The sequence below is a fragment of the Thalassophryne amazonica genome, chromosome 13 (genome assembly GCF_902500255.1).
Source record: "Thalassophryne amazonica chromosome 13, fThaAma1.1, whole genome shotgun sequence".
NCBI classification, from domain to species: domain Eukaryota; kingdom Metazoa; phylum Chordata; class Actinopteri; order Batrachoidiformes; family Batrachoididae; genus Thalassophryne; species Thalassophryne amazonica.
The window spans coordinates 82,569,170-82,591,033 of record NC_047115.1 but is presented as its reverse complement, the minus strand read 5'-3'; the positions used below and the strand labels follow the sequence as shown (position 1 = coordinate 82,591,033).

The 21,864-nt window shown below is 44.5% G+C and overlaps 1 protein-coding gene across 2 annotated transcripts in view; it reads left to right on the top strand.

Moving 5' to 3' along the window:
- The window catches only part of LOC117523759 (inositol polyphosphate-5-phosphatase A-like), a 640,661-nt gene that overhangs the window by 371,915 nt on the left and 246,882 nt on the right, over positions 1 to 21,864 (top strand). Inside the window, exons 1-2 of one of the 2 annotated variants that reach the window (XM_034185372.1) lie at positions 8,959 to 9,032; positions 9,852 to 9,955. The exons of the other annotated variant lie outside the window; for it this stretch is intronic. Of the exons in view, the coding sequence (XP_034041263.1) occupies positions 9,914 to 9,955 (42 nt within the window). The 5' untranslated portion in view covers positions 8,959 to 9,032; positions 9,852 to 9,913. Of the gene's footprint in view, positions 1 to 8,958; positions 9,033 to 9,851; positions 9,956 to 21,864 lie in introns of those variants that run through there. 2 annotated transcript variants of the gene reach the window in all.

Sequence of the window (21,864 nt, the reverse complement as noted above, 5' to 3'; positions counted from 1 at the left end):
TGCAAACACTCACAATATACAGATATGTTGCAAGACAAATGGCTGAGGATATTACCTCCAACGAAGTACGATATCTCGGCAACGAGGTGGAGATGACGTCTGGTCTTTATGGAGTGAGATGATGTTGAGTAGATGGGTGACAGCTGTCAAGAGATAATGAGTGACAGCTGTCACCCCCGGCTGTGTCCGCGGCGGCAGCGCCCTCTCGTGCCTGAAGCCCGCACTTCAGGCAGGGCGCCCACTGGTGGTGGGCCAGCAGTACCTCCTCTTCTGGCGGCCCACACAACAGGACCCCCCCCCCTCAACGTGCGCCTCCTGGCGCCCGACCAGGCTTGTTCGGGTGACAGTGGTAGAAGTCGGCCAGGAGGGCCGGATCCAGGATGAAGCTCCTCTTCACCCAGGAGCGTTTCTTCGGGTCCTTCGTGGAAAGCCACACCTCCTGCCCGGGCTGGTAAGCAGGGGCCGGGGATTGCCGGCGGTTCTGCATGGGTCTTCGCCCTCGTCCGGGCCTTCAACAAGGCAGAACGGGCGGAGCGCCACACCCGACGGCACTTCCGTAGGTGGGCCTGGACCGAGGGCACACCAACCTCTCCCTCCACCATGGGAAACAACGGGGGCTGATACCCCAAACACACCTCAAATGGGGAGAGGCCGGTGGCAGAGGACACCTGGCTGTTATGCGCATACTCGATCCAGGCCAGATGTTTACTCCAGGCCGTCGGGTGTGCGGACGTTACACAGCGCAGAGCTTGCTCCAATTCCTGATTGGCCCGTTCTGCCTGTCCATTGGTCTGCGGATGATACCCGGACGAGAGGCTCACAGTAGCCCCCAGTTCCCGGCAGAAGCTCCTCTAGACGTGTGAGGAGAACTGGGGACCACGATCCGAGACGATGTCGGTGGGTATCCCATGCAGACGGACGACGTGGTGGACCAGGAGGTCTGCTGTCTACTGGGCTGTTGGGAGCTTCGGGAGGGCCACGAAGTGGGCCACCTTGGAGAATCGGTCCACTATCGTGAAGATGGTGGTGTTGCCCTGGAACGGCGGGAGGCCCGTGACGAAATCCAGGCCGATGTGGGACCAGGGGCGATGAGGCACAGGTAACGGCTGGAGAAGTCCTTGGGACCTTTTATGGTCTACCTTGCCCCTGGCACAGGTGGTGCAGGCCTGGATGTATTCCCGGACATCGGCCTCCATAGACGCCCACCAGAAGCGCTGCCGGACAACTGCCACGGTCCTTCGCACCCCTGGATGACAGGAGAGCTTGGAACCGTGACAGAAGTCCAAGACTGCAGCTCTGGCCTCTGGTGGGACGTACAAGCGGTTCTTCGGACCTGTTCCTGGGTCCGGGCTCCGTGCCAGGGCCTCCCGGACGATCTTCTCCACGTCCCAGGTGAGGGTGGCCACGATAGTGGACTCAGGCAGGATGGGCTCCGGTGGATCCGACAGTGCAGTTTTGACCTCCTCTTCGTGTACCCGGGACAAGGCATCCGACCTCTGGTTCTTGGTCCCGGGGCGATAGGTGATCCGGAAGTCAAAACGCCCGAAGAACAGTGACCAGCGGGCTTGCCTGGGGTTCAGCCGCTTGCCGGTCCTGATATACTCCAGGTTTCGATGGTCAGTGAAAACCGTGAATGGCACAGACGCTCCCTCCAACAGGTGTCTCCACTCCTCAAGAGCCTCTTTCACCGCAAGGAGTTCTCGATTGCCGACGTCATAGTTCCGTTCAGCCGGGGTCAACCTGCGTGAAAAGTAGGCACATGGGTGAAGAACCTTATCGGTCTCTCCGCTCTGGATAGCACGGCTCCTATCCCTGAGTCAGAGGCGTCCACTTCAACCACGAACTGGCGGCTAGGGTCGGGCTGCACCAAAACTGGAGCAGTAGAGAACCGTCGTTTCACACTCCTTGAACGCGGCTTCGCACCGATCCGACCAGGTGAAGGGGACTTTTGGAGAGGTCAGGGCTGTCAGGGGGCTAACTACCTGACTGTAGCCCTTAATGAACCTCCTATAGAAATTAGCGAAGCCGAGGAACTGTTGCAGCTTCCTACGGCTTGTTGGTTGGGGCCAATCTCTCACCGCCGCAACCTTGGCCGGATCAGGGGCGACGGAGTTAGAGGAGATGATAAACCCCAGAAAGGACAAAGACGTGTGGTGAAACTCGCACTTCTCGCCCTTCACAAACAGTCGGTTCTCTAACAACCGCTGCAGGACCTGACGTACATGCTGGACATGGGTCTCAGGATCCGGAGAAAAGATGAGAATATCGTCCAGATATACGAAGACCGAATTGGTGCAGGAAGTCCCGCAAGACGTCGTTAACCAAGGCTTGGGAACGTCGCGGGAGGCGTTGGTGAGGCCGAACGGCATGACCAGGTACTCAAAGTGACCTAACGGGGTGTTAAATGCCGTCTTCCATTCGTCTCCCTTCCGGATCCGAACCAGGTGATACGCATTTCTAAGATCCAGCTTAGTAAAGATTTTGGCTCCATGCAGGGGGGTGACCACGGAATCCAACAATGGCAACGGGTATCGGTTGCGAACCGTAATTCATTCAGCCCCCTGTAATCAATGCATGGACGGAGTCCGCCATCTTTCTTGCCCACAAAAGAAACCTGCCCCCATCGGGGAGGTGGAGTTCCGGATCAGCCCGGCAGCTAATGAGTCCCGGATGTAGGTCTCCATTGATTCGCGCTCAGGTCGTGAGAGGTTGTACAGCCTGCTGGACGGGAACTCAGCGCCTGGAACCAAATCAATGGCACAATCGTACGGACGGTGCGGGGGAAGGATGAGTGCCAGATCCTTGCTGAAGACGTCAGCAAGATCGTGGTACTCAACCGGCACTGCGTCAGATTGGGAGGGACTTTGCCTCCTCCTTAGCCTGTAACCGGGAGGAACCGAGGATCCTAAACACACCCGATGGCAGGTTTCGCTCCACTGAACCACCACCCCAGACGGGCCAAATCAATCCGGGGATTGTGCTTCAACATCCATGGGAAGCCCAAAAGCACTCGGGAGGTAGAAGGAGTTACAAAAAACTCAATCTCCTCCCGATGGTTTCCAGACACCACCAGAGTTACTGGTTGTGTCTTGTGTGGGGATGAAAGGGAGGAGGGTGCCATCTAGTGCCCGCACCTGCAATGGCGAAGGAAGCGCCACCAGAGGGAGCCCTACCTCCCTTGCCCATCTGCTGTCTAGCAAATTCCCTTCTGACCCCGTGTCCACCAGTGCTGGGGCTTGAAGGGTTAAATCCCCGGTCAGGATTGTAACTGGGAGTCGTGTGGCAATCTGTGTGTGTCCCACGTGAATGTTTTGACCCCCCCTTAGCCCAGTCTCTTCGGGGGCGTGTTGTTGTTGTGGCCGTTTGGGGCAGTTTTTCTGTGTGTGCTCCTTTGAGCTGCAGAGAAAACACTCCCCGCGGACCAGCCTCCTCATTTGGCCCTGTGCGTTTCCCTAACAACGTCAGCAGGGGGAGCTGTTGCCCCACGGAGCGCTGCGGCTGTGGAGCGTGGGGAGGGCGGCCCCTTTTCGAACCCGGAAGGGAGGGGCGGCGCGTATCCGGCCACGTCCTTCGCCTCGCCTTCCTCCAACCGATTGTCTAACCGTATAACGAGATCGATAAGCCCATCTAAATCCCGCGGTTCCTCCTTAGCTACCAGATGCTCCTTCAGGACCAATGACAGTCCGTTTATGAAGGCGGCGCGGAGCGCAACGTTATTCCAGCCGGACCTCGCAGCCGCGATGCGGAAGTCGACTGCATATTCGGCTGCGCACCGGCACCCCTGTCGCATTGACAGCAGCATTGTTGAAGCGGTCTCTCCTCTGTTAGGGTGATCAAACACTGTTCTGAACTCCCCCACAAACCCAGTGTATGCTGATAACAACCGTGAGTTCTGTTCCCAGAGCGCCGTAGCCCAGGCGCGTGCCTTACCCCGAAGCAGAGCAATCACATAAGCTATTTACTAGCATCTGACGCGTACATGACGGGACGTTGTGCGAAGACGAGCGAACACTGCATGAGAAAGTCCGCGCACGTCTCCGCACAACCTCCGTACGGCTCAGGAGGGCTTATGTATGCTTCAGGGGATGGTGGGAGGGGTTGTTGAACCACCACTGGAATGTTCATATCCTGCACAGGGTCGGCAGGAGGAGGAGCTGCAGCAGCGCCCTGAGCGCTCGCCGCCACCTGCGCGGAGAGAGCCTCCACCCTGCGGTTCAGGAGGATGTTTTGCTCGGTCATTTGATCCAACCGAGCCGTAAAGGCGGTGAGAATGTGCTGCAGCTCACTAATCACGCCTCCTGCAGACGCCTGCGCTCCCCGCTCTCCCATTGGTCGTTCAACAGCCGGGTGACGCCCCTCGGAGTCCATGACGCTGGCCGAGATATCCTGTTGTGAAAGTGTAGTGACACGGACCCACAACAGGGGGCGCAAATGAACGGTCAATAGATGAGCCAAAAATTAACAATTTAATTTTGTGAAGGTGCACAACGAACATACAGACAATCTCAGAATATGATTACAGTCAATCCACAAAGGTGACGTGTGGGCAGGCTCGAGGATAGAAGACGTCTGTCCTGAGATGTCCGGAACCACACGATTTCCGCCGCCACCGAACCTGGTGAATACTGGAGCCGCCAAGTCCCGAATTCCCAGGTGATCACCGTCCCCGACTGTCGGATCTGGTACTGCTGGCGAGAACAAAGACAGTCAAGTGTGGGTGTGTGTACACCCCGTAACAACAACGGTGGGAATGCCACCTCCACCTCTCACTCAATATGTTGCAGAGTACCGCAGTGATTCCTCAGGGGAAATGAGTGCCGTCCTGCACTCACTCAGCCTCCACAGAAAAAGGGACCGGTACTCCTGCAAACACTCACAATATACAGATATGTTGCAAGACAAATGGCTGAGGATATTACCTCCAACGAAGTACGATATCTCGGCAACGAGGTGGAGATGACGTCTGGTCTTTATGGAGTGAGATGATGTTGAGTAGATGGGTGACAGCTGTCAAGAGATAATGAGTGACAGCTGTCACCCCCGGCTGTGTCCGTGGCGGCAGCGCCCTCTCATGCCTGAAGCCTGCACTTCAGGCAGGGCGCCCACTGGTGGTGGGCCAGCAGTACCTCCTCTTCTGGCGGCCCACACAACAGTGTTTACGCTTTTTAAATCATAATGACAACAGAAACTACCCAAATGACCCTGATCAAATCCCTGTTCTTAATACCGTGTTTTTCCCCCTTTAACATCAATGACAGCTTGGAGTCTTTTGTGGTAGTTGTGGACGAAGCTCTCTGAATATGTCTTGGACTTTATTTACATCAATTATGAAGAAATACAACTTTGTGGCACTCTATGGTAAATCCACATGGAATAGACAGATAAAGGGGTAATACACAGTATTAAGAACAAGGGTATGTAAACTTTTGATCAGGGTCATTTGTATAGTTTCTTTTGTCATTATGATTTAAAAAGAGTAAACATAGTTGTTTGACAATAAATGTTTTCATCCAACTACTAACCATGAGTGAAAAAAGTTTTGTGTAATCATTCATATTCTCTGAAAAAAATGGCCAAAAAAAATAAAATTCTGCCAGGGTATGTTAACGTCTGAGCACAACTGTATGTCCGAGCTCATGGTATTTGTTGTGATCTGGTCCTGTATGAATAAATTGAGTTAATGTTCAAATCGGATTTGTTTTTGTTATTGGAAAATAACACAAATATGTGCTTATATGGAAAAATGAAGCTACATATGATCTTAAACAAATTTGAAAAGCGTATTATTCACTAGTGAGATAATGAAAATAACTGCAAAGCTGTTCAAACACAAATGTCAAGGGCTTGTTTTCTGCTGAAGTCAAATGACACAATGAAAAGAAGGTTAGAAGATGCTGTCATTACTGCACAAAACTTTCTGCTGTGGTTTCATATTAAAAATCTAGGAGTAACTTGAACCTGTGAGCTTGAGAAACAAAGACCCCTTTCCCAAATGGAGCTCATTACATTTACAGAAAACCAACTTAGTGCTGTTTTTTAAGTAGGATTTCTTTACTGGATATGACTGCAAGTACAAGAGTCATCCCAGTTGGTAGTGACTATGGCAGAACCCAGTAGTATTAACAAAGTGTGAACTATGTACTGCAGTACTACTGCTGTCTCAGTACTGGGACAGGCATACTACTGCTGTCCTAGCACCGCCATGCTGTTATTTTCTGTATTGTATTTATCATTCTACCTTTCTCTATGTATTTCAAACCCAATTTCTGCCAAAATTCTAAATTGTGAAGTTTCCCAAAAAGATACAGAATTTACATTGTTTGATTTTTCTTTAATCATCTCTTAAAGTAACAGTACTGTAATACAGTACATTGTTAATCAAAACATGGCCCTATTGGATTCTCTTGTAACCACTCAGTCTTGAAGTGCCACTGCAAATAATGTCTCATACCTGTAACCACTACTACTTGGGACACAGCCTGCAGTCATAGTCTTCTGCATTAGTCTGATGCCATATGTTTTTCAGATACAGTCTTTGTAAATTTGTGCAAGGCATAAAGCAAAATGTTAATTGAACTTGATGTTCACAAATCTGTAACAAAATGATTATATATCTGCTCCAGAAGACTGGAAGCAAATGTGGCGGACAGATTAATTAGGGAACAACCCCCTTGTGTCTGATGATTTGCGGGCGTTAATGCTGGAATTTACGGTCGCATATTGAGTTGTAGGACTTTTACATGCGACGCGTTAACAGAGCCGGTAAAACGGATATTTGTGACCGTAATCCAGCACTAACGTCTGCAAATCATCAGACACAAGGGGGTTATTCCCATTCTAATCCAGCACCATATTGTCACCTGCGCAGCAACGCGGTCAATGCGCGGAGTTATACATCAAATAAGAAGTGAAGCTGAGTTCTGCTTTATTCTCAGTCTAGTACATCAGTCAAGATTTCTCAGGTCCATCCTTTGCTCACTAAATGTTGTGAAAGGTTTTGAGCAGCATTCCTGGAAACTTTGAAGGCATGAAACACTAGGACGGGACATATAACCAAACATTTTGATTGTAATGTGGGATTTCATAGAGCTTGTTTATATATTAATTTTGCCCCATCAGAGTTATGTTCTAGTTCCTTCACTCTTCAGTGCTGGCGTGGAACGGGTGTTGAGTCGGGTTGCAGAAAGCAGCTGCTTTTGTTGGTGAGGAAATGTTTGCTGACCTTGACTTTGTGGACAATTCTATGATCTTTGAGGAGTCAATGGATGCCCTGAATGCAGCACGTGAGAGTATGAGTAAGGAATTGGAGTGTTTGGGTTTGTGATTGTTCTGAATCAACACTATGAATTTCAGTGACTTTCTGGCATCAGAATTGTATCTGTATGCAGTCAGAATATCAAACTTGTAGAGACATTCACTTCATCTCTCTGGGACTTTGGCCTTTGAGACTGAGAGACACCTGGGAAGAGTTTTTGGATTCATGAGGTCAATGGACAGAGATGTTTGGTGTTGCATATAGCTTTGCAGTCGATGGAGGTCCAAGTCTTGAGGATCCTGGTGTTCCTGTCTTACTGTGTGGTTGTGACTGGATGTCTTTGGTATTAGGCTCTTCAGGGGATTCTCGTATACCACTGGAATGATGTTGTAGTGATCTGTTCTTCTATTTGCATCATGAGGTGGTACAATACACTTGGCATGATCCAACCACAGGTGTCTGTTGAGGGCAACAAAAAGGCCAAGGGGATGTCACCATTTTGCTTGGCTGTAGCAGATAGATGGATAGTTTTGGGAGGTGAGATGAACTGGTTGTGTGCTTGCCATGTGGTTGCCATGCAGGACCCAATGCAGTTCTGTCATAGATAGATGCAGTTACATGCAGTATCAGCTCATGCTCCCAGACCTGACCCGACCTGTACTAAAACATATCATAACTATTGATAACACCATTGGGTATTGACGAAATACGGAGCTGGTGCTCAAAGTACTACAGTCAGCTGCAGCTGTCAACAGTTTTTGTTTCTTTCACACGTCTCCGTACATTGTGCGCACCTTTGGCACCGCAACTTTCCCCATAAATACATAACATCCAAAGGCTACATACCTTAATTGGCTGATTAAATCCCTATTTTTCTGGTTTGTGAAAAGAAGTTGCAATACTGGCTACTGCTTATTGCTAGTTTTTTCCTGGAGTCGGACTGCATGGTCCTAGCTCACATTATGGGCACTGTAACAGACACCAGTTCTCCAGCAGATCATTTTTTGCAAACAGAAATACCTCCATCCTGACTCTGCATATGTGTGACTTGATATGCAAATCAAAAATAAATAATAAATAAAAATAATGGAATGGTGGCATTCTTGAATTGTGATTCAATGTGAGAATCAGTAAATCAATTCCACCTCTTCAAATGTTGCAAGTTTACATCTGATCCTGACAGTTCTCAAAAGTGACACAGAGTCAGTCCTAAGTAGTCAGGAGACCACTTTGGTAGATTAGATGCTGTGTGTGTCTGTACTGGATCCACTGTGGCAACCCTGAACAACTGGGGGCAACCAAAAGACAAATTTCAAATGTTGCAAATTTTGCAAAATGTTTCATATTATTCAATATTAAACTGGTGCACAGTTTAATTTTTCCTCTGTGAAGTTGTATAATAAACTATGCTTTTAGGTATCATGGACTTTGTTATCCACCGTTGATGCTGGGAGATACGTATGTAGTGCATTGCACTTCAATGTTGTGCAGTTTTTGGGGTTTCTTGCCTTGTACAGGGGCACTTGGACACTCAGCTGTACAGTAAATGAGGGTTGAATCTCATTTCTAGCTACAACTGCCATCTTGCTTTCACGGAATGTGCAGTATAATATCTTTAAAAGCTGTCAAGAACATCTTTGAGAAAGCTAAACTTTTAAAACCACCACAGTCTAAGTAAAATGGCCAATTTCACATTCAGTTTTTCTCTTGCAGGCTCTTGGAAGTTTCTTCTTTATCCACGATTCTTTGAAAAACATCCATCAGTTTGACTTCAAAGGTGAGACACACTCAAACATCACACATCTACTTGTACATTTGCACCACACTGCTGAAATTAAATCTTTTCCTTTGTGCCTCCGTTATCCACCCATGCATGCACACCCATTAGCAAGCTAGTCTCACTTCTATCAAAACCATGGAGCTAAGATTGGCTTTGAGGATAATATAAAGGGAGCAGGTAATGCTTATTAATATAGGATTTAATGCATAAGATTCCGAGTGTGCGGTAATGGTGTGCAGCAGGTTATTGGACAGTTACGGCGGTCTCATCAGCCTGCTGTGTCAGAAGGGCTGGAGTCCGGCGGCTGTGCTAATTAAAGAAAGGATATATGTGGAGGCGCCTCACTTCCTATTAGACCCACGTCAGAATTATCCACAGTTACCGCAGTGAAGGACAGGGTGAAGGCAGGGGCAGGGTCAAGAGCTGACAGGAACATGACCCCATGAAGGTTCCAGACTTCTATAAATTGTCTTTGTTGGAGTTGACTTTCTAAAGTTTGTCAGCAAAACTCAGTTCAGCTTGAAAGTATTACTATACTGCACCACATCACTGTGTCTTTGCTAAAAATACTGTCAGAATTCAGTTGATGCTGCCTTACTTTAAGGGTAACACCATGATCACCCCAGCCGAATACAGGTATTTTTCATTTTGACCAGCAGGTGGAGCAGTTGTCTGACAAAGGCCACAGTGTCTCAGTGACGCTCATGACATGAGGAGATACTGATTCACACGAGGTCTCTGTAAATATTAACTTTACGTGTTTGTAAGTCCTTCTTTTGCTTATGTGTCCATCTCTGTCTTCCATCTCCTGATCAGCCAAGAAATTCAAGAAGGTGATCGGGAAAGAAATCTGCTCAGACACACTAGAAAGCATATCCATGCTGGAGAAGGAGAAGTTCCCACAGGACTACTTTCCCGAGGTGGGTGAAGAAAAGTGCTGATGCTGTTAAACCTCACAGATATCACAGAGAAAATTAGAAACCGCGTACGCAAACACATAGAAAAACACAGTCATGCAATTCAGTGAAAGAACAAACGCATGTTTACTTCAGTGTCGTATATAATATCACAACAAAATAAAATGTATTTCTCTGCTAAACAAGCAAACATACAGAAAAGCTGCACAACAAAACTTATCTCTTCACCGTAATAAATAATAAAAATGGAAGCGTGAGCCTCACTGATTCTCTGTAGGTGAACTCTGTGCCAAAGTACTGACAGACTGTCTGCTTAATTTAACAACATCTAGTTGTAGTTAATAAAGTTTTCAAAATTATTTTATTATTGACTGATCATCTCCACCTGTTTGTGTTGCCATGTATTGTATCTGGTAGTACACTGAGAAAGTTTTATTAATTTTTTTTTTAAGTTTAACTTTGAACATGTGGTTCTGATAATCGATTTGATTCCTTATTCATTCCTTCATTTTCTACACCTGCTTATGGTTAGCTGGAGCCTGTGTGTGTGTGTGTGTGTGTGTGTGTGTGTGTGTGTGTGTGTGTGTGTGTGTGTGTGTGTGTGTGTGTGTGTGTGTGTGTGTGTGTGTGTGTGTGTGTGTGTGTGTGTGTGTGTGTGTGTGTGTGTTGTTTTCATATCAGAGGGTGATTACAACTTTTGCAGCACTGTATATACATGTTTACTACAAAATAAATGAATTCGACATGCACATGGATGAGTTGCTGCTGTTGACCAGTAGGGGGTGAAAGAGACATTTTGACTAGTTTTTTTTTCTTTTCAAGACTTGTCAGACTATCCATGTTTATTTACAGCCATAACTGATCTGTATCTGATTACCTCTGATAATTACAGGGGCACTCTGTAGAACTTATTCCTCCACCAACATTCAACTGCCCTTTCAACCAAATTAACATTAAATATATTCCAAACTGTCAGACCATATGGGGAGGAAGAGAAATCCCAGTGACAAAGAGCCAGAAATGTCTGAAAACATTACTTCTGTGGTAGAGGGAATAAGTTACAAAATTACCTTTTTATTTCCCACTTTTTGTAGATTTTTTTTTCTCCTTACAACATATGCCATAATGGCATCTTTTCTTCTTTCTGTATCTTTTTTTTTCTTTCCCGCTTCAAGGAAATCCGTGTGACACATGGCCGATTTGAAGACAAATTAGTCAAAGAATTCAGATGATGAAAACCCTGGATGTGGCCGCCGTGTCCCACTGAGCGATTCTCCTCGCTCGCCGGTGTGTTCAGTTTTCTGCTCTGGTATGCCATCAGAGGGACGCCGAGCGCTGAGCATCGCTGTGCTGATATAGTAATAAAGAGCACGACCGCCCGTGTGTCATCCCCGCACTCCCCACTCATCTGTCAACTATGCTCCAACGACCGCCTTCGCAAATATATGCAAAACAGATGGATACGGCCCTTTCACACACTTCCCCCCAATTTCCGTCTCTTTCACACACATCGAGAACACCCCCCCCCCCCCACACACACACACACACACACACACACAGCCACCTTACAGATACACACAAATATGCCTGTACGCACTCGCCTGCACTTGTCACAGGTTTCCCACTTTCCCATTCCAGAGATGATCTTAAACCAATTACACTGATTGAGGCGAAAAGCCATTTAAAACGATTACACTGAAGCATTGTTCTGCATTAAGCAGGACAAGCAAAGAAAAGCACCAAACAACACGAGCACGGCAGAACGCGAAAGGGATGAGGGCAGTGAAAGGAGGCGGGGGTCCAGATGAGAAAAGTTTTGTCTGGTGATTTATGCCTCTTTCCCGGCCGGGATATGAATCTGGGATGATGCTCCAGAGAGCAGCACTCCAGATAATGTTAGCCCATTTAAAAAGAGCAGATTTGTGTAGTCTATCAGGGTCTCAGAGTATTTTTTTTTTTTCTGTCTCCCTCCTCCTCCGACCCTCCGTAGTGAGAAATTGGTTGTTATCATAGATCACAGATACTGCTCAAACCTCTTATGAAAGATGAATTAATTTCACTAATGCTTTAATGCAAAGCTCTCATGAGGGAGGCAGACTGGTGATAACCCCTGTCTCGTCCCTGCTTCCTCCGCTGGTGATTTATGCCCTCTTTTAGTAGATGAAACCGCCTAGATTTGCCATCCATCTACAGCTTTGAGGAATCCTATTACACAGGGATCTTGGACCGGACAGAACGCCACACAGAGTCACGAAGCACATGCTAAAGTCCCCGCTTGCTCGCGTTTGGATCGCACATCCTGAATATGTTGAGCATCTGCGGTGGGAAATGCAGGAAGATGGTCATAAGGTTAAAAACCAGCACGGGTGAAGAATGCCGTTTGTCTTTACACGCTCCGGACACGTTTCAGTGCAAGCAAAATGATGCATTTTAAATTCATCCATTATGTCGGATAAACTCCTCTGAGGAAGGTGGAAGCACAATGTTGAGGTCTCCTGAAGGAGACTAATGTTTGTGTTGGCGTGTTCACCGTCTCACTCGCTCATTAATGAAGTGGCACTGAGCGAGCTGTTGATGACTTCACGGTGTGAGGTTTTGGTTTGCCAAACAGAAAAAAACAAAGCGTTTACCTCCGTGCTTCATGCATGTTTGTGTCTGTAGTATTTTGATGCATCGTTGTGTGCATATTCACAAACACAAGCTGCTGTTTGCACAGCGCCCCCTGTCACTGTCTAACCACTGTCTTACTGTGGAACCAAAAAAAAAAAATCTCACAACACTAGCGTCAACATATTTATTTAGAAACAATTAATGCCTAGTCTCTTATATATTTCAGTGTCAGAATTTTTTTTTCATTAAATAATGATTTTTTTTTTTTTCAGATTAATCAATGCATTGGTTTGTGGATAAAACATCAAAAATTAATTTAAACATAACAGTCACTGTTTTTGAGAGTTCAAAATCATGTCATACTTGTTCACAGTCTAAATATATTTTTACTATATATTACTATATTATTAGATTTGACAGTAAGATGCCATGTGGTGTAAAAGAGCTTAAAACATATTTAAAACATCTGAAATGCTTTTAATTTTATTTAGTTTTTTGATACAACCATCTGTCAAATGATATTTTTTAAGTACCTTTAAAAAATCTGAAAAACAGCCAAACTAGCACATTTGAGAAGCTGGAAAAAGTGAAAATTCTTGATAAATTTAAACAATTTTGGATTATCATAGTAGTTGATTTTTTCCTGATTTGCTCAACATTGAGCATTTCTGCATTAATTTCATATTAAACAAACAAAAGCAAAGACTGATTACAGAACATTACACATCAGTTAGATTTGAATATATATATATATATATATATATATATATATATATATATATATTATATATGTTTCATTTATAGCACCAAATCACATCAAAGCTGCCTCAAGGTGCTTCACACAAGGTTTAACCTTACCAACCCCCAGAGCAAGCACACAGGTGACAGTGGTAAGGAAAGGTGTGTGTGTGTGCGTGTGTGTGTGTGTGTATATATATATATATAATATATATATATATATAATATTATTTTATTAGTTGTTTAGTCTGGAGCTGGGGCCACAGCTCTTCATATTTTTATTAAACCTGTATTTAAGCAGATAAATACCCACTGAGATCGAGGGCGACCTGGCCAAGAAAGGCAGCAGCACATGTCATCGTAGACAAAATAAAATAAACAACATCAAGATAACGATTAAAAATAAACCAAACACAAGAAATTAACAAATAAAACAACCGTTTCTGATTTGGTATGAATATAAACTTAAAAAAAAAAGTTTAAAATTTTAAAACACAGACTGTTAAAAAAAACTTCCATTATTTTGTCAGAAGTATGCGGTTGGACATTTTCTGCTGTTTTCAGATTTCCTCATAAAATAATGCATAAGCATAATAAAAGAAAAATCAAAAATTCTAAAAAGTTTACATGTAAATATCCACTATTCATGTGAATCCAGTGAAAATGACTTACAGTCATCTGACTATGGGTAGTTATAAATTTGTAGTTTGAAGGATTAGATATGGGGAGAATTAACCAGATTAAAGGGTGTGTGTACCTTCCTGAATGTATGTTTCTCTTGTGCTCTTGTAGAGACATTATATATTGACATGAGTCTAATCCTGAAATTTAAACAAAGGAGGTGACAGTGCCTCAGTAGTTTCTACCAATCCACATAAATTCATCCCACTTGAATTATTCATTTTAATCTGATCAGCATCAAATCCAACTTTCCACTGGTGGCAAATTGAGCTATTTTGAACAAAATGTCTTTGAAGAATCAGTCGACTAATGGGCCGCGCCAAGGGTCTGGTTTCATATCACTTTTTGATCCTGCTTTAAACACCCCCCCCCATATGTAAAACATCAGTTCTTTCCATACTCCCGCCATGAGTTATGGCCCTAAGTGAAAGGAGAAGGAGCCGCGACGTTAATTGAAATGCTGAATAAGAAGGAAGTGGACAAAATTGTTGGCACATTCCTTTTGAAAGGTCGCTGTGATGGATTTGGCAGCTTGTCGTTTCCTGTTGTTCCGTCAATCTCTCCAGCGACTTCATCTCCCTGCTGGGCATTAATATATTTATTTGTTGGCGCAGTAATACATGCCTCCAAAAACCATTGCATCAGAAGGATTTGTCATTGCCTTATATAAATAAAGTATACGACCCAGACCTTAATGTGCCCTTGCTATTGATTGTTTCACGCAGCTGTAGAAAAAACCAAAGGAGGAAAATAGCCAGCAGGTTGTAGATCAACTCTATAGTTTTTGTATTGTTGTTTGGCACCAAGACCATAAATGCGCTGGCTTTAGCTAACTGGTTAGTGCCCTCTGTGCCAGGTATGAAATGCCATTTTGAAGTTGTGCCCTCTATCAAAGTTAACTTCTTTAATGTTTTTCCACTTTAATGTAAACATCGTATGTGATTCATAGATATGCTCACGTTAAGGAGATGAAGTCGTTTAATCTGGCATCGCTTGTAAAATGCTCTCTGCGTTTATCACCTGACAAGACACCTGTGACACAGCTGCTATTCTCTGTGACAGGCATCCCATGACGCCGCCAAGAGCTCGTAAATGAGTCGATTATGTTGAAATGAGGGCCAGACGAAGGCTTTCTACAGTCATTTTTTTGGGGAGCGGGGTTGGGGGGGGGGGGTTATGCAGAATGATCACAAGGAAAAAACTGCTTTTTACAACTAATCTCTGCTGTACGAATGTGTTTATATACAGTATTTATGTCCGAGTATGTAGTCAAAGGTTTTCTGTAGTTTTTTTTTCTGAGCCACATTAATTTAAATACAGCTTCATTGAATTTCACCAAAAATTATGTAAAAAGTTGCTTTTTAATCTCATTTTGAAACAATTTAAACTTGGGTAGATTTTTAAAACATTGCAAATAAAAGCTGATTTACTACTAGTAGATAAGCTGTACATTACCCAGGAAATTTAACTTCATTGTACAGCTGCCAAACAAAAGTTGGGAGAGTAAATCCTTCTGTCTATAATTCTTGTAAGTGCAACTCCTCCTAAACACTTTTATGGATTTTCATACAATGTTAGCACCTCATACAGATGAGGTGTCAGCCTGGCTGAAAAGGTTCTTAAGTATACAGAAGTGGCTATATAAGAAGTTGGATATCTGCTGAATACAGCCTGGATGGTGTGCCCAGGAGCACCATGATCAAGCTCGATCAGCTGACAAAACCTGATAAAACATTTGGTGGTCCTAAAAGTGGTCCCAGACATCATGGATGGCCACTGCCAGGCGCATACACTGGTAGGATATGCGCCGCACTCCTACATAACCTATACCTCAAAATTAAGGTAGTTTACCTCATTGAGTAGCCTCACTCACTCAGTTTTTCAGAACTGCTTGCTAGATTTACTATACAGTAAGATACTGTTTGTATTTCTTAGTAGTTGATGTAAATGAAGTCCAAGACATATTCAGTAACTTGTAAATGTTCATGGATCCATCCCATCACTTGTCTCAAGAAAACTGAGTGTAAAAGTGTTTTTTTTTTTTTTTTTTTTTTTTTAAATCTTGAGTTATAATCATGTGCCATGACTGATGCAGCTAATCGTTTTGACTTTGATATATTTATTTCATTTCTGTCATGCAGAGATTCATTTTTGCTTTGGGTTTAAAGATGATAATTTTCAACATTTAAAAATGGAGAATGCACAAAAGCTGTAGGGGTGGATACGTTTTATGGTCACTGTAGCTGAGTGAATAAAGAGTGTTTCTTACACTTCATCTGCATTGTCTCAGTCCACACAGCTGTCCTTGCCTGGGGAAGTAGCCTTGGACTGTCATCCTGTTTGCCTTATATCTTTTGTTTTCAGCCTCACACACATACATGTGAGCTAACACTCCCACCCTCAAGCAGCATAAAAAGGTACTCCAAGACTCTCTTCAAGGTTGAAAGGTCTGGGGTATCATCATATTCAGCTTTTAATTTAAAGCATCATATTTGTCAATTATAACGAACAACAAACCTATTGAGCTCTTCAATACAGAGGTTGACCAATTTGTTCATTCACATATTTCATCACAATAAGATTTACTACTGCTGATATATGATGCATGCAACCAACCCTCGTGACAGGGCAGGAGGGAAGCCAGAGGGAGTCATTTTGTGAGGTTGCTCACAGTTCTCTCATTGTTTTTAATTGCAGAATAAAGTATGCTGCTGAAACACTTCTCCTTTTTCACTTTGGGTAACCACAGCAGATCTGATGTGGAACTGCATTTTGATTTGGCACATGTTTTATGTTGGATGCCCTTCCTGACGCAACCCCACATTTCATCGAGAATGGGCAAAAAAGTGATCTTGAACCGGGAACCTCTGCTCTGGAAACAAGTACACTTGCTTGCAACTGCTTGGCCACCACACTGCCTTGTGCCAAGTCTGTAACTCATCCATATGCAGTGTACAGCCAGTGAATTCTAAGTGCCGGCCCCAAGCCTGGGTAAATGAGGGTAGAAGAAAGAATGGTATACATCATAAATGTTGTAAAAATCTCAGCCTCATTGAGTGTACAAGCCAGTGCATTCAGAATGCCAGTCCCAAGCCTGAATAAATGAGTGGGGTTGCATCAAGAAAGACATGGGGCGTAAATTTTGCCAAGCAAAACATGAAGATCACAAATTGAAAATCTATATTGGATTGGTCAAAATCTGGAAGGGCAGATGGTTTCTGTCATTTGCAGATGATCTGCTAATGGGAGCATCTTAAAGAAAAAGAAGATACCACAATTACCTGATGCTGCATCTTAATATTCTTGCATTATGACTATAAGTTAAATCTTCTTCTTTCAGCTGCTCCCATTAGGGGTTGCTGCAGCAGATCAATAATTTCCATCTCAACCTGTCTTCTGTATCTTCCTCTGTCACACACCACTTGCATGTCCCTCCCTCAGCACATCTACTGCCTCTTTGGCCTTTCTCTCCTCTGGCCTGGTGGCTCCATCCTCAGCATCCTTCTCCCTATATACCCTGGGTCCCTCCTCTGCACATGTCCAAACCATCTTAATCTCGCCTCTCTAATATTGTCTCCAAAACAACCCACCTGACCTGTCTCTATGATATGTTCATTTCTAATCTTGTCCATCCTTGCCACTCCCTAAGCGAATCCACAAACACAATGTAACTCTTTCTGGCTTTCTCTATACTTCTTCATCAGTACTCTCAGAGCAGTGAGAAGCAGTGACACACAGTGTTTTTGAAGAGATTGTGCAATGTTCATGTCTAGTTCACAAAATTAATGCATGCCAGATATTTTGAACATTTTTCTTTGCGCACTTGCACGCAGCCACGCAAGCTCATGCACAGTTTACAATGAGATTCCTCTCTGGCACGCCAGAATGCTTGCCAGTGCGGGGATCAAATTTGTGCAAGTGTCATGATATCTTTACTATTCAGCTTCTTTTACAGCTTGCTGCAAGCCTTTTCCTTAGCTTTTGCCACTTCTCTTTCACCTTACACTGCATCTCCTTGTACTCCTGTGTACTTTCTTCATCTCTCCGAGTATCCGAATTTTTTTTCACCAACCTCTTTCTCCTGTATGCTTTCCTGGACATCTTCGTTCCGACCACCAAGTCTCCTATTCTTCCTTCCACTATCCAGATGTCACACCAAATACCTTCCTAGCTGTCCTCCCTCACCACATCTGCAGTACTTTTCCAGTTGTCCAAATTGCTTCCCCTCCACCAGTACCTCTGTCCCCTCCACCAGTACCTCTGTCACCTGCTCCTTCACCTTCCACCATCTAATCCTTTGTTGAGCTCTCATGCTCTTCTTTTTCTCACCTCAAAAGTCATCTTACAAACCACCATCCTGTGCTGTCTAGCTAGACTCTCTCCTGCCACCACATTACAGTCTCCAGTTTCTTTCAGCTTGCATCTCCTACAAAAAATGTAGTCCACCTGTGTGCACCTTCCTCCACTCTTATATGTCACCATGTGCTCCTCAATTTTCTAAAGTAGGTATTCACCACAGCCATTTACATCCTTTTTGCAAAATCAACTGCTATCTGCACTTCTACATTCCTGTCCTTGATACCATATCTACCCATTACTTCCTCATCACCTCTGTTCCCTTCACCAACATGCCCATTGAAGTCCCCTCCTATCATCAGTCTTTTATGCTTGGGCACACTCTCCACCATCTCATCTAACTCACTCCAGAATCTTCTTTCCCCTTCGTTTCGCAACCTATCTGTGGGGCATATGCACTGATATTCATCAGTGCATATCATATCAATTTCCAACTTCACACTCACCACCCTGTCAGACACTCGCTTAAACCTCCAACACACGCTTAACATACTCTTCCTTTAAAATGACCCCAACGCCATTTCTTTTCCTATTCACACCATGATACAACAACTTATGCTCCTGGTCTTACTTATCGGTCCATTTGGTCTCTTGCAACACACATTATGTCAGCCTTTCTCCTCTTCATCATGTCCGCCAACTCTCTCTCCCTTTCCCAGTCATATTGCCAACAGTGAAAGTTCCAACTCTCACTTACACCCTTCTAGGTTTCTTCTTCTCCCACTGTCTCTGGGCACATTTCTTCTCCCTCCTCCTTCTTCGCCCAGCAGTAGCCCAATTTTTGCCGGCACCCTGTTGGACAACGGCACCAATGGCAGTCACTGTTAACCTGTGTCTCGACCGGTATAGAAATCTAATTTGTACTCTGCATCTTCATTTTGGCTTGTTTTATACCGGATGCCCTTCCTGACACAATCCTACTCATTTATCCGGGCTTGGGACCGGCACTCAGAATGTACTGACTGCATACCCCATAATTGCTCAATTAAAATATCTGTTCTGTGTGTCACAAAAAGTCCATATCTAGTCTCTTGCTTGTTCTGTGAGAAACACCTACACTGTGGGAGAAGGAGGGAGATGTTCCCTGTCTGAAGGGAAAAGCTTGTGACTGGCAGCAGCTCCAGTCAGACTCTACAACTAGCAAGAAGGCTTCACAAGCACCTTGATGGGCTGGTCTGTATTTTATTTACATGTTTAAAAGTACTAACAAAATAAGAGGTTGAATGGTCCTTACCTGTGTGTGTCATAACCCAGCGTTTCAGAGCTGAATATTCAGTTGTTTTTATGACTTACTCTGTTAATCCTATGAATGCCCTGTGAATCACAAGATAGCTTAACTACAGCCCTCATGATCTACTTTTAAGACATCTTGAGACTACCCTGGAATAGATCCAATATTTCTTGGGGACAGTTGAGATAAAGGTTATGGAGGCAGCAAATTAAAAGGTGCATTTTGTAACACCATCAGATAGGGGCCCCATCTTCATTATTTGTGGCGCACGGTCTGAACACATAGCACAGGTGTATTTGTGTCAAACCACAGGAGTCGCTGTTGTTCACCACAGCTCCCTGAGATGAAGCATTTGATCTCCCCCTGCAACATCATCCTTCATCAGCATGAACCTGAATTCGATGCCCAGGTGCACACAGCTTAAAAATGTGGTACGAGCCAGATTTACTAAAGTTTTGGATTTTTCTATGGTTTTACTTTTATCTCATCAAAATCTTTTGTTTTATTAGTGTGTTGCCATTTGATGCACTAATGTGCATCCTTGTGTGTAGAAGTAGAGTGTACTTATGCCATGAGCCCACCTACGTTAGGTTTATCTGAATATCATGCTGTATAAATAGGAAATAAACTTTGTGCTTGATTTTAGATCAGGTTTTTTTGTTGGTCTGTGGCATAGTCAGCTTGTGCTTCCTCATGATAGCAGTACACCAGCGCTGGAAACCTGTAATAAAATACTCAAAAGGTCAAACAGTTGATTTGACTGGGTTGACTCGTCAGCAGCTAGTACCCTCTGGCCACGGGGCCCTGACTCCAGTACACAGCTGTCAATCAAACCTACCATGCCTCTATAGTTATTCATAACCATTTTTTAGCTTAAAATAGAAACTGAGTATAAAACAAAATGCACAAAATGACCCTCATATAGTTGTCAAAAAGGGGGGAAACTAGCTATAGGGACAAACTATTTTTTGTAGCTGGCTGTAAACCTGTTTATTTCTGCTGTAAATTTGGACTTTTTAATGGGGGTTTCTATGGGGAGTGACTCACTTCAGCCTCTAGCTGCCATTCAAGGAACTGGAAGATTTGCCACTTCAACACTGGCTTCATTTCAGTACCGGAGGTTGGAGCTTGCTTGAACAACGTGCGCACTGGGCATGAAATGATGACAGTGCTCAGTGAAAATGACATTTGTGCTGCGCAACCATGTTTCACAAAAACCAATATAAAGATTGTGTCTAATATAGAATAGGATTTCAGTCTCACTCACTCATCTTCAACCACTTATCCGGGGCCGTGTCGCGGGAGCAACCGCTCTAGCAGGAGACCCCAACTTACCCTTTCCTGGGCCATATTAACCACCTCTGACTTTGGGATACCGAGGCGTTCACAGGCCAGTGTGGAGATACAGAACAGGATTTTCTATTAAATATAAATGTTTTTTTTTTTTTCTAGCAAGGTGAAGGTTTTGCTCTTTGGCAGTGGTATGCACTGTACAAGCATCCTTCTCGTTGTTCATGTTCTATTTTCTGTGTGAATTCTTGGAATATTTGCTATTCCTGCATCGTAGTGCAGTGTTTGAGTGTTGACAGTGATGAAAGCTGCCCCCCCCCCCCCTCGTCCTGTACTCATGGTACATCTTTATCAGAGTACACGCACACACGCTGTCCACTCGTATAATCCCAGTGTGAGGTCTTCACCGTGTGATGGAATAAAGATAAATGTGTCCGTCGACTGGGGCCCAAATCAATCAGTGTTTGTGTGTATTACTTATTACTCACAGTGCATTTCTGTCAAAGGGCTTTTGTATAACTCCCTTCTCAGCCCCCAAGCCCCATCTGTCCTGCACTTTTCTATCACCCCACCCTCTGCCATAATATTATTTATGGGGTTGGACTTTGAGCTGAAATATATGAAAGGTCAAAGAATCAAACTGGATGGACCGGGAAATGGCAGTGTGAGAGTGTTTTGTACGAGGACTAGGAGTAGAATCATGTCTGTGTGGGTGCTGAGGTGGGGTGGGGGGAGTTGGGGTGTGTGGCTGACATTTTATAGGAGAGAAATTTTTCCAACGGTCGCAATTGAGGAGGTTTATATAACGGTGAAATTGAGATCCTCACTGCAACGCTCCCATCTGGTCTCATTTCTGTTCTACATTTCGATCGGTGTGTGTGTGTGTGTGTGTGTGTGTGGTGTGTGTGTGTGTGTGTGTGTGTGTGTGTGTGTGTGGTGTGTGTGTGTGTGTGTGTGTGTGTGTGTCAGCTGGTCCAAAACTCCTGGATGTGACCCACTGCATAGC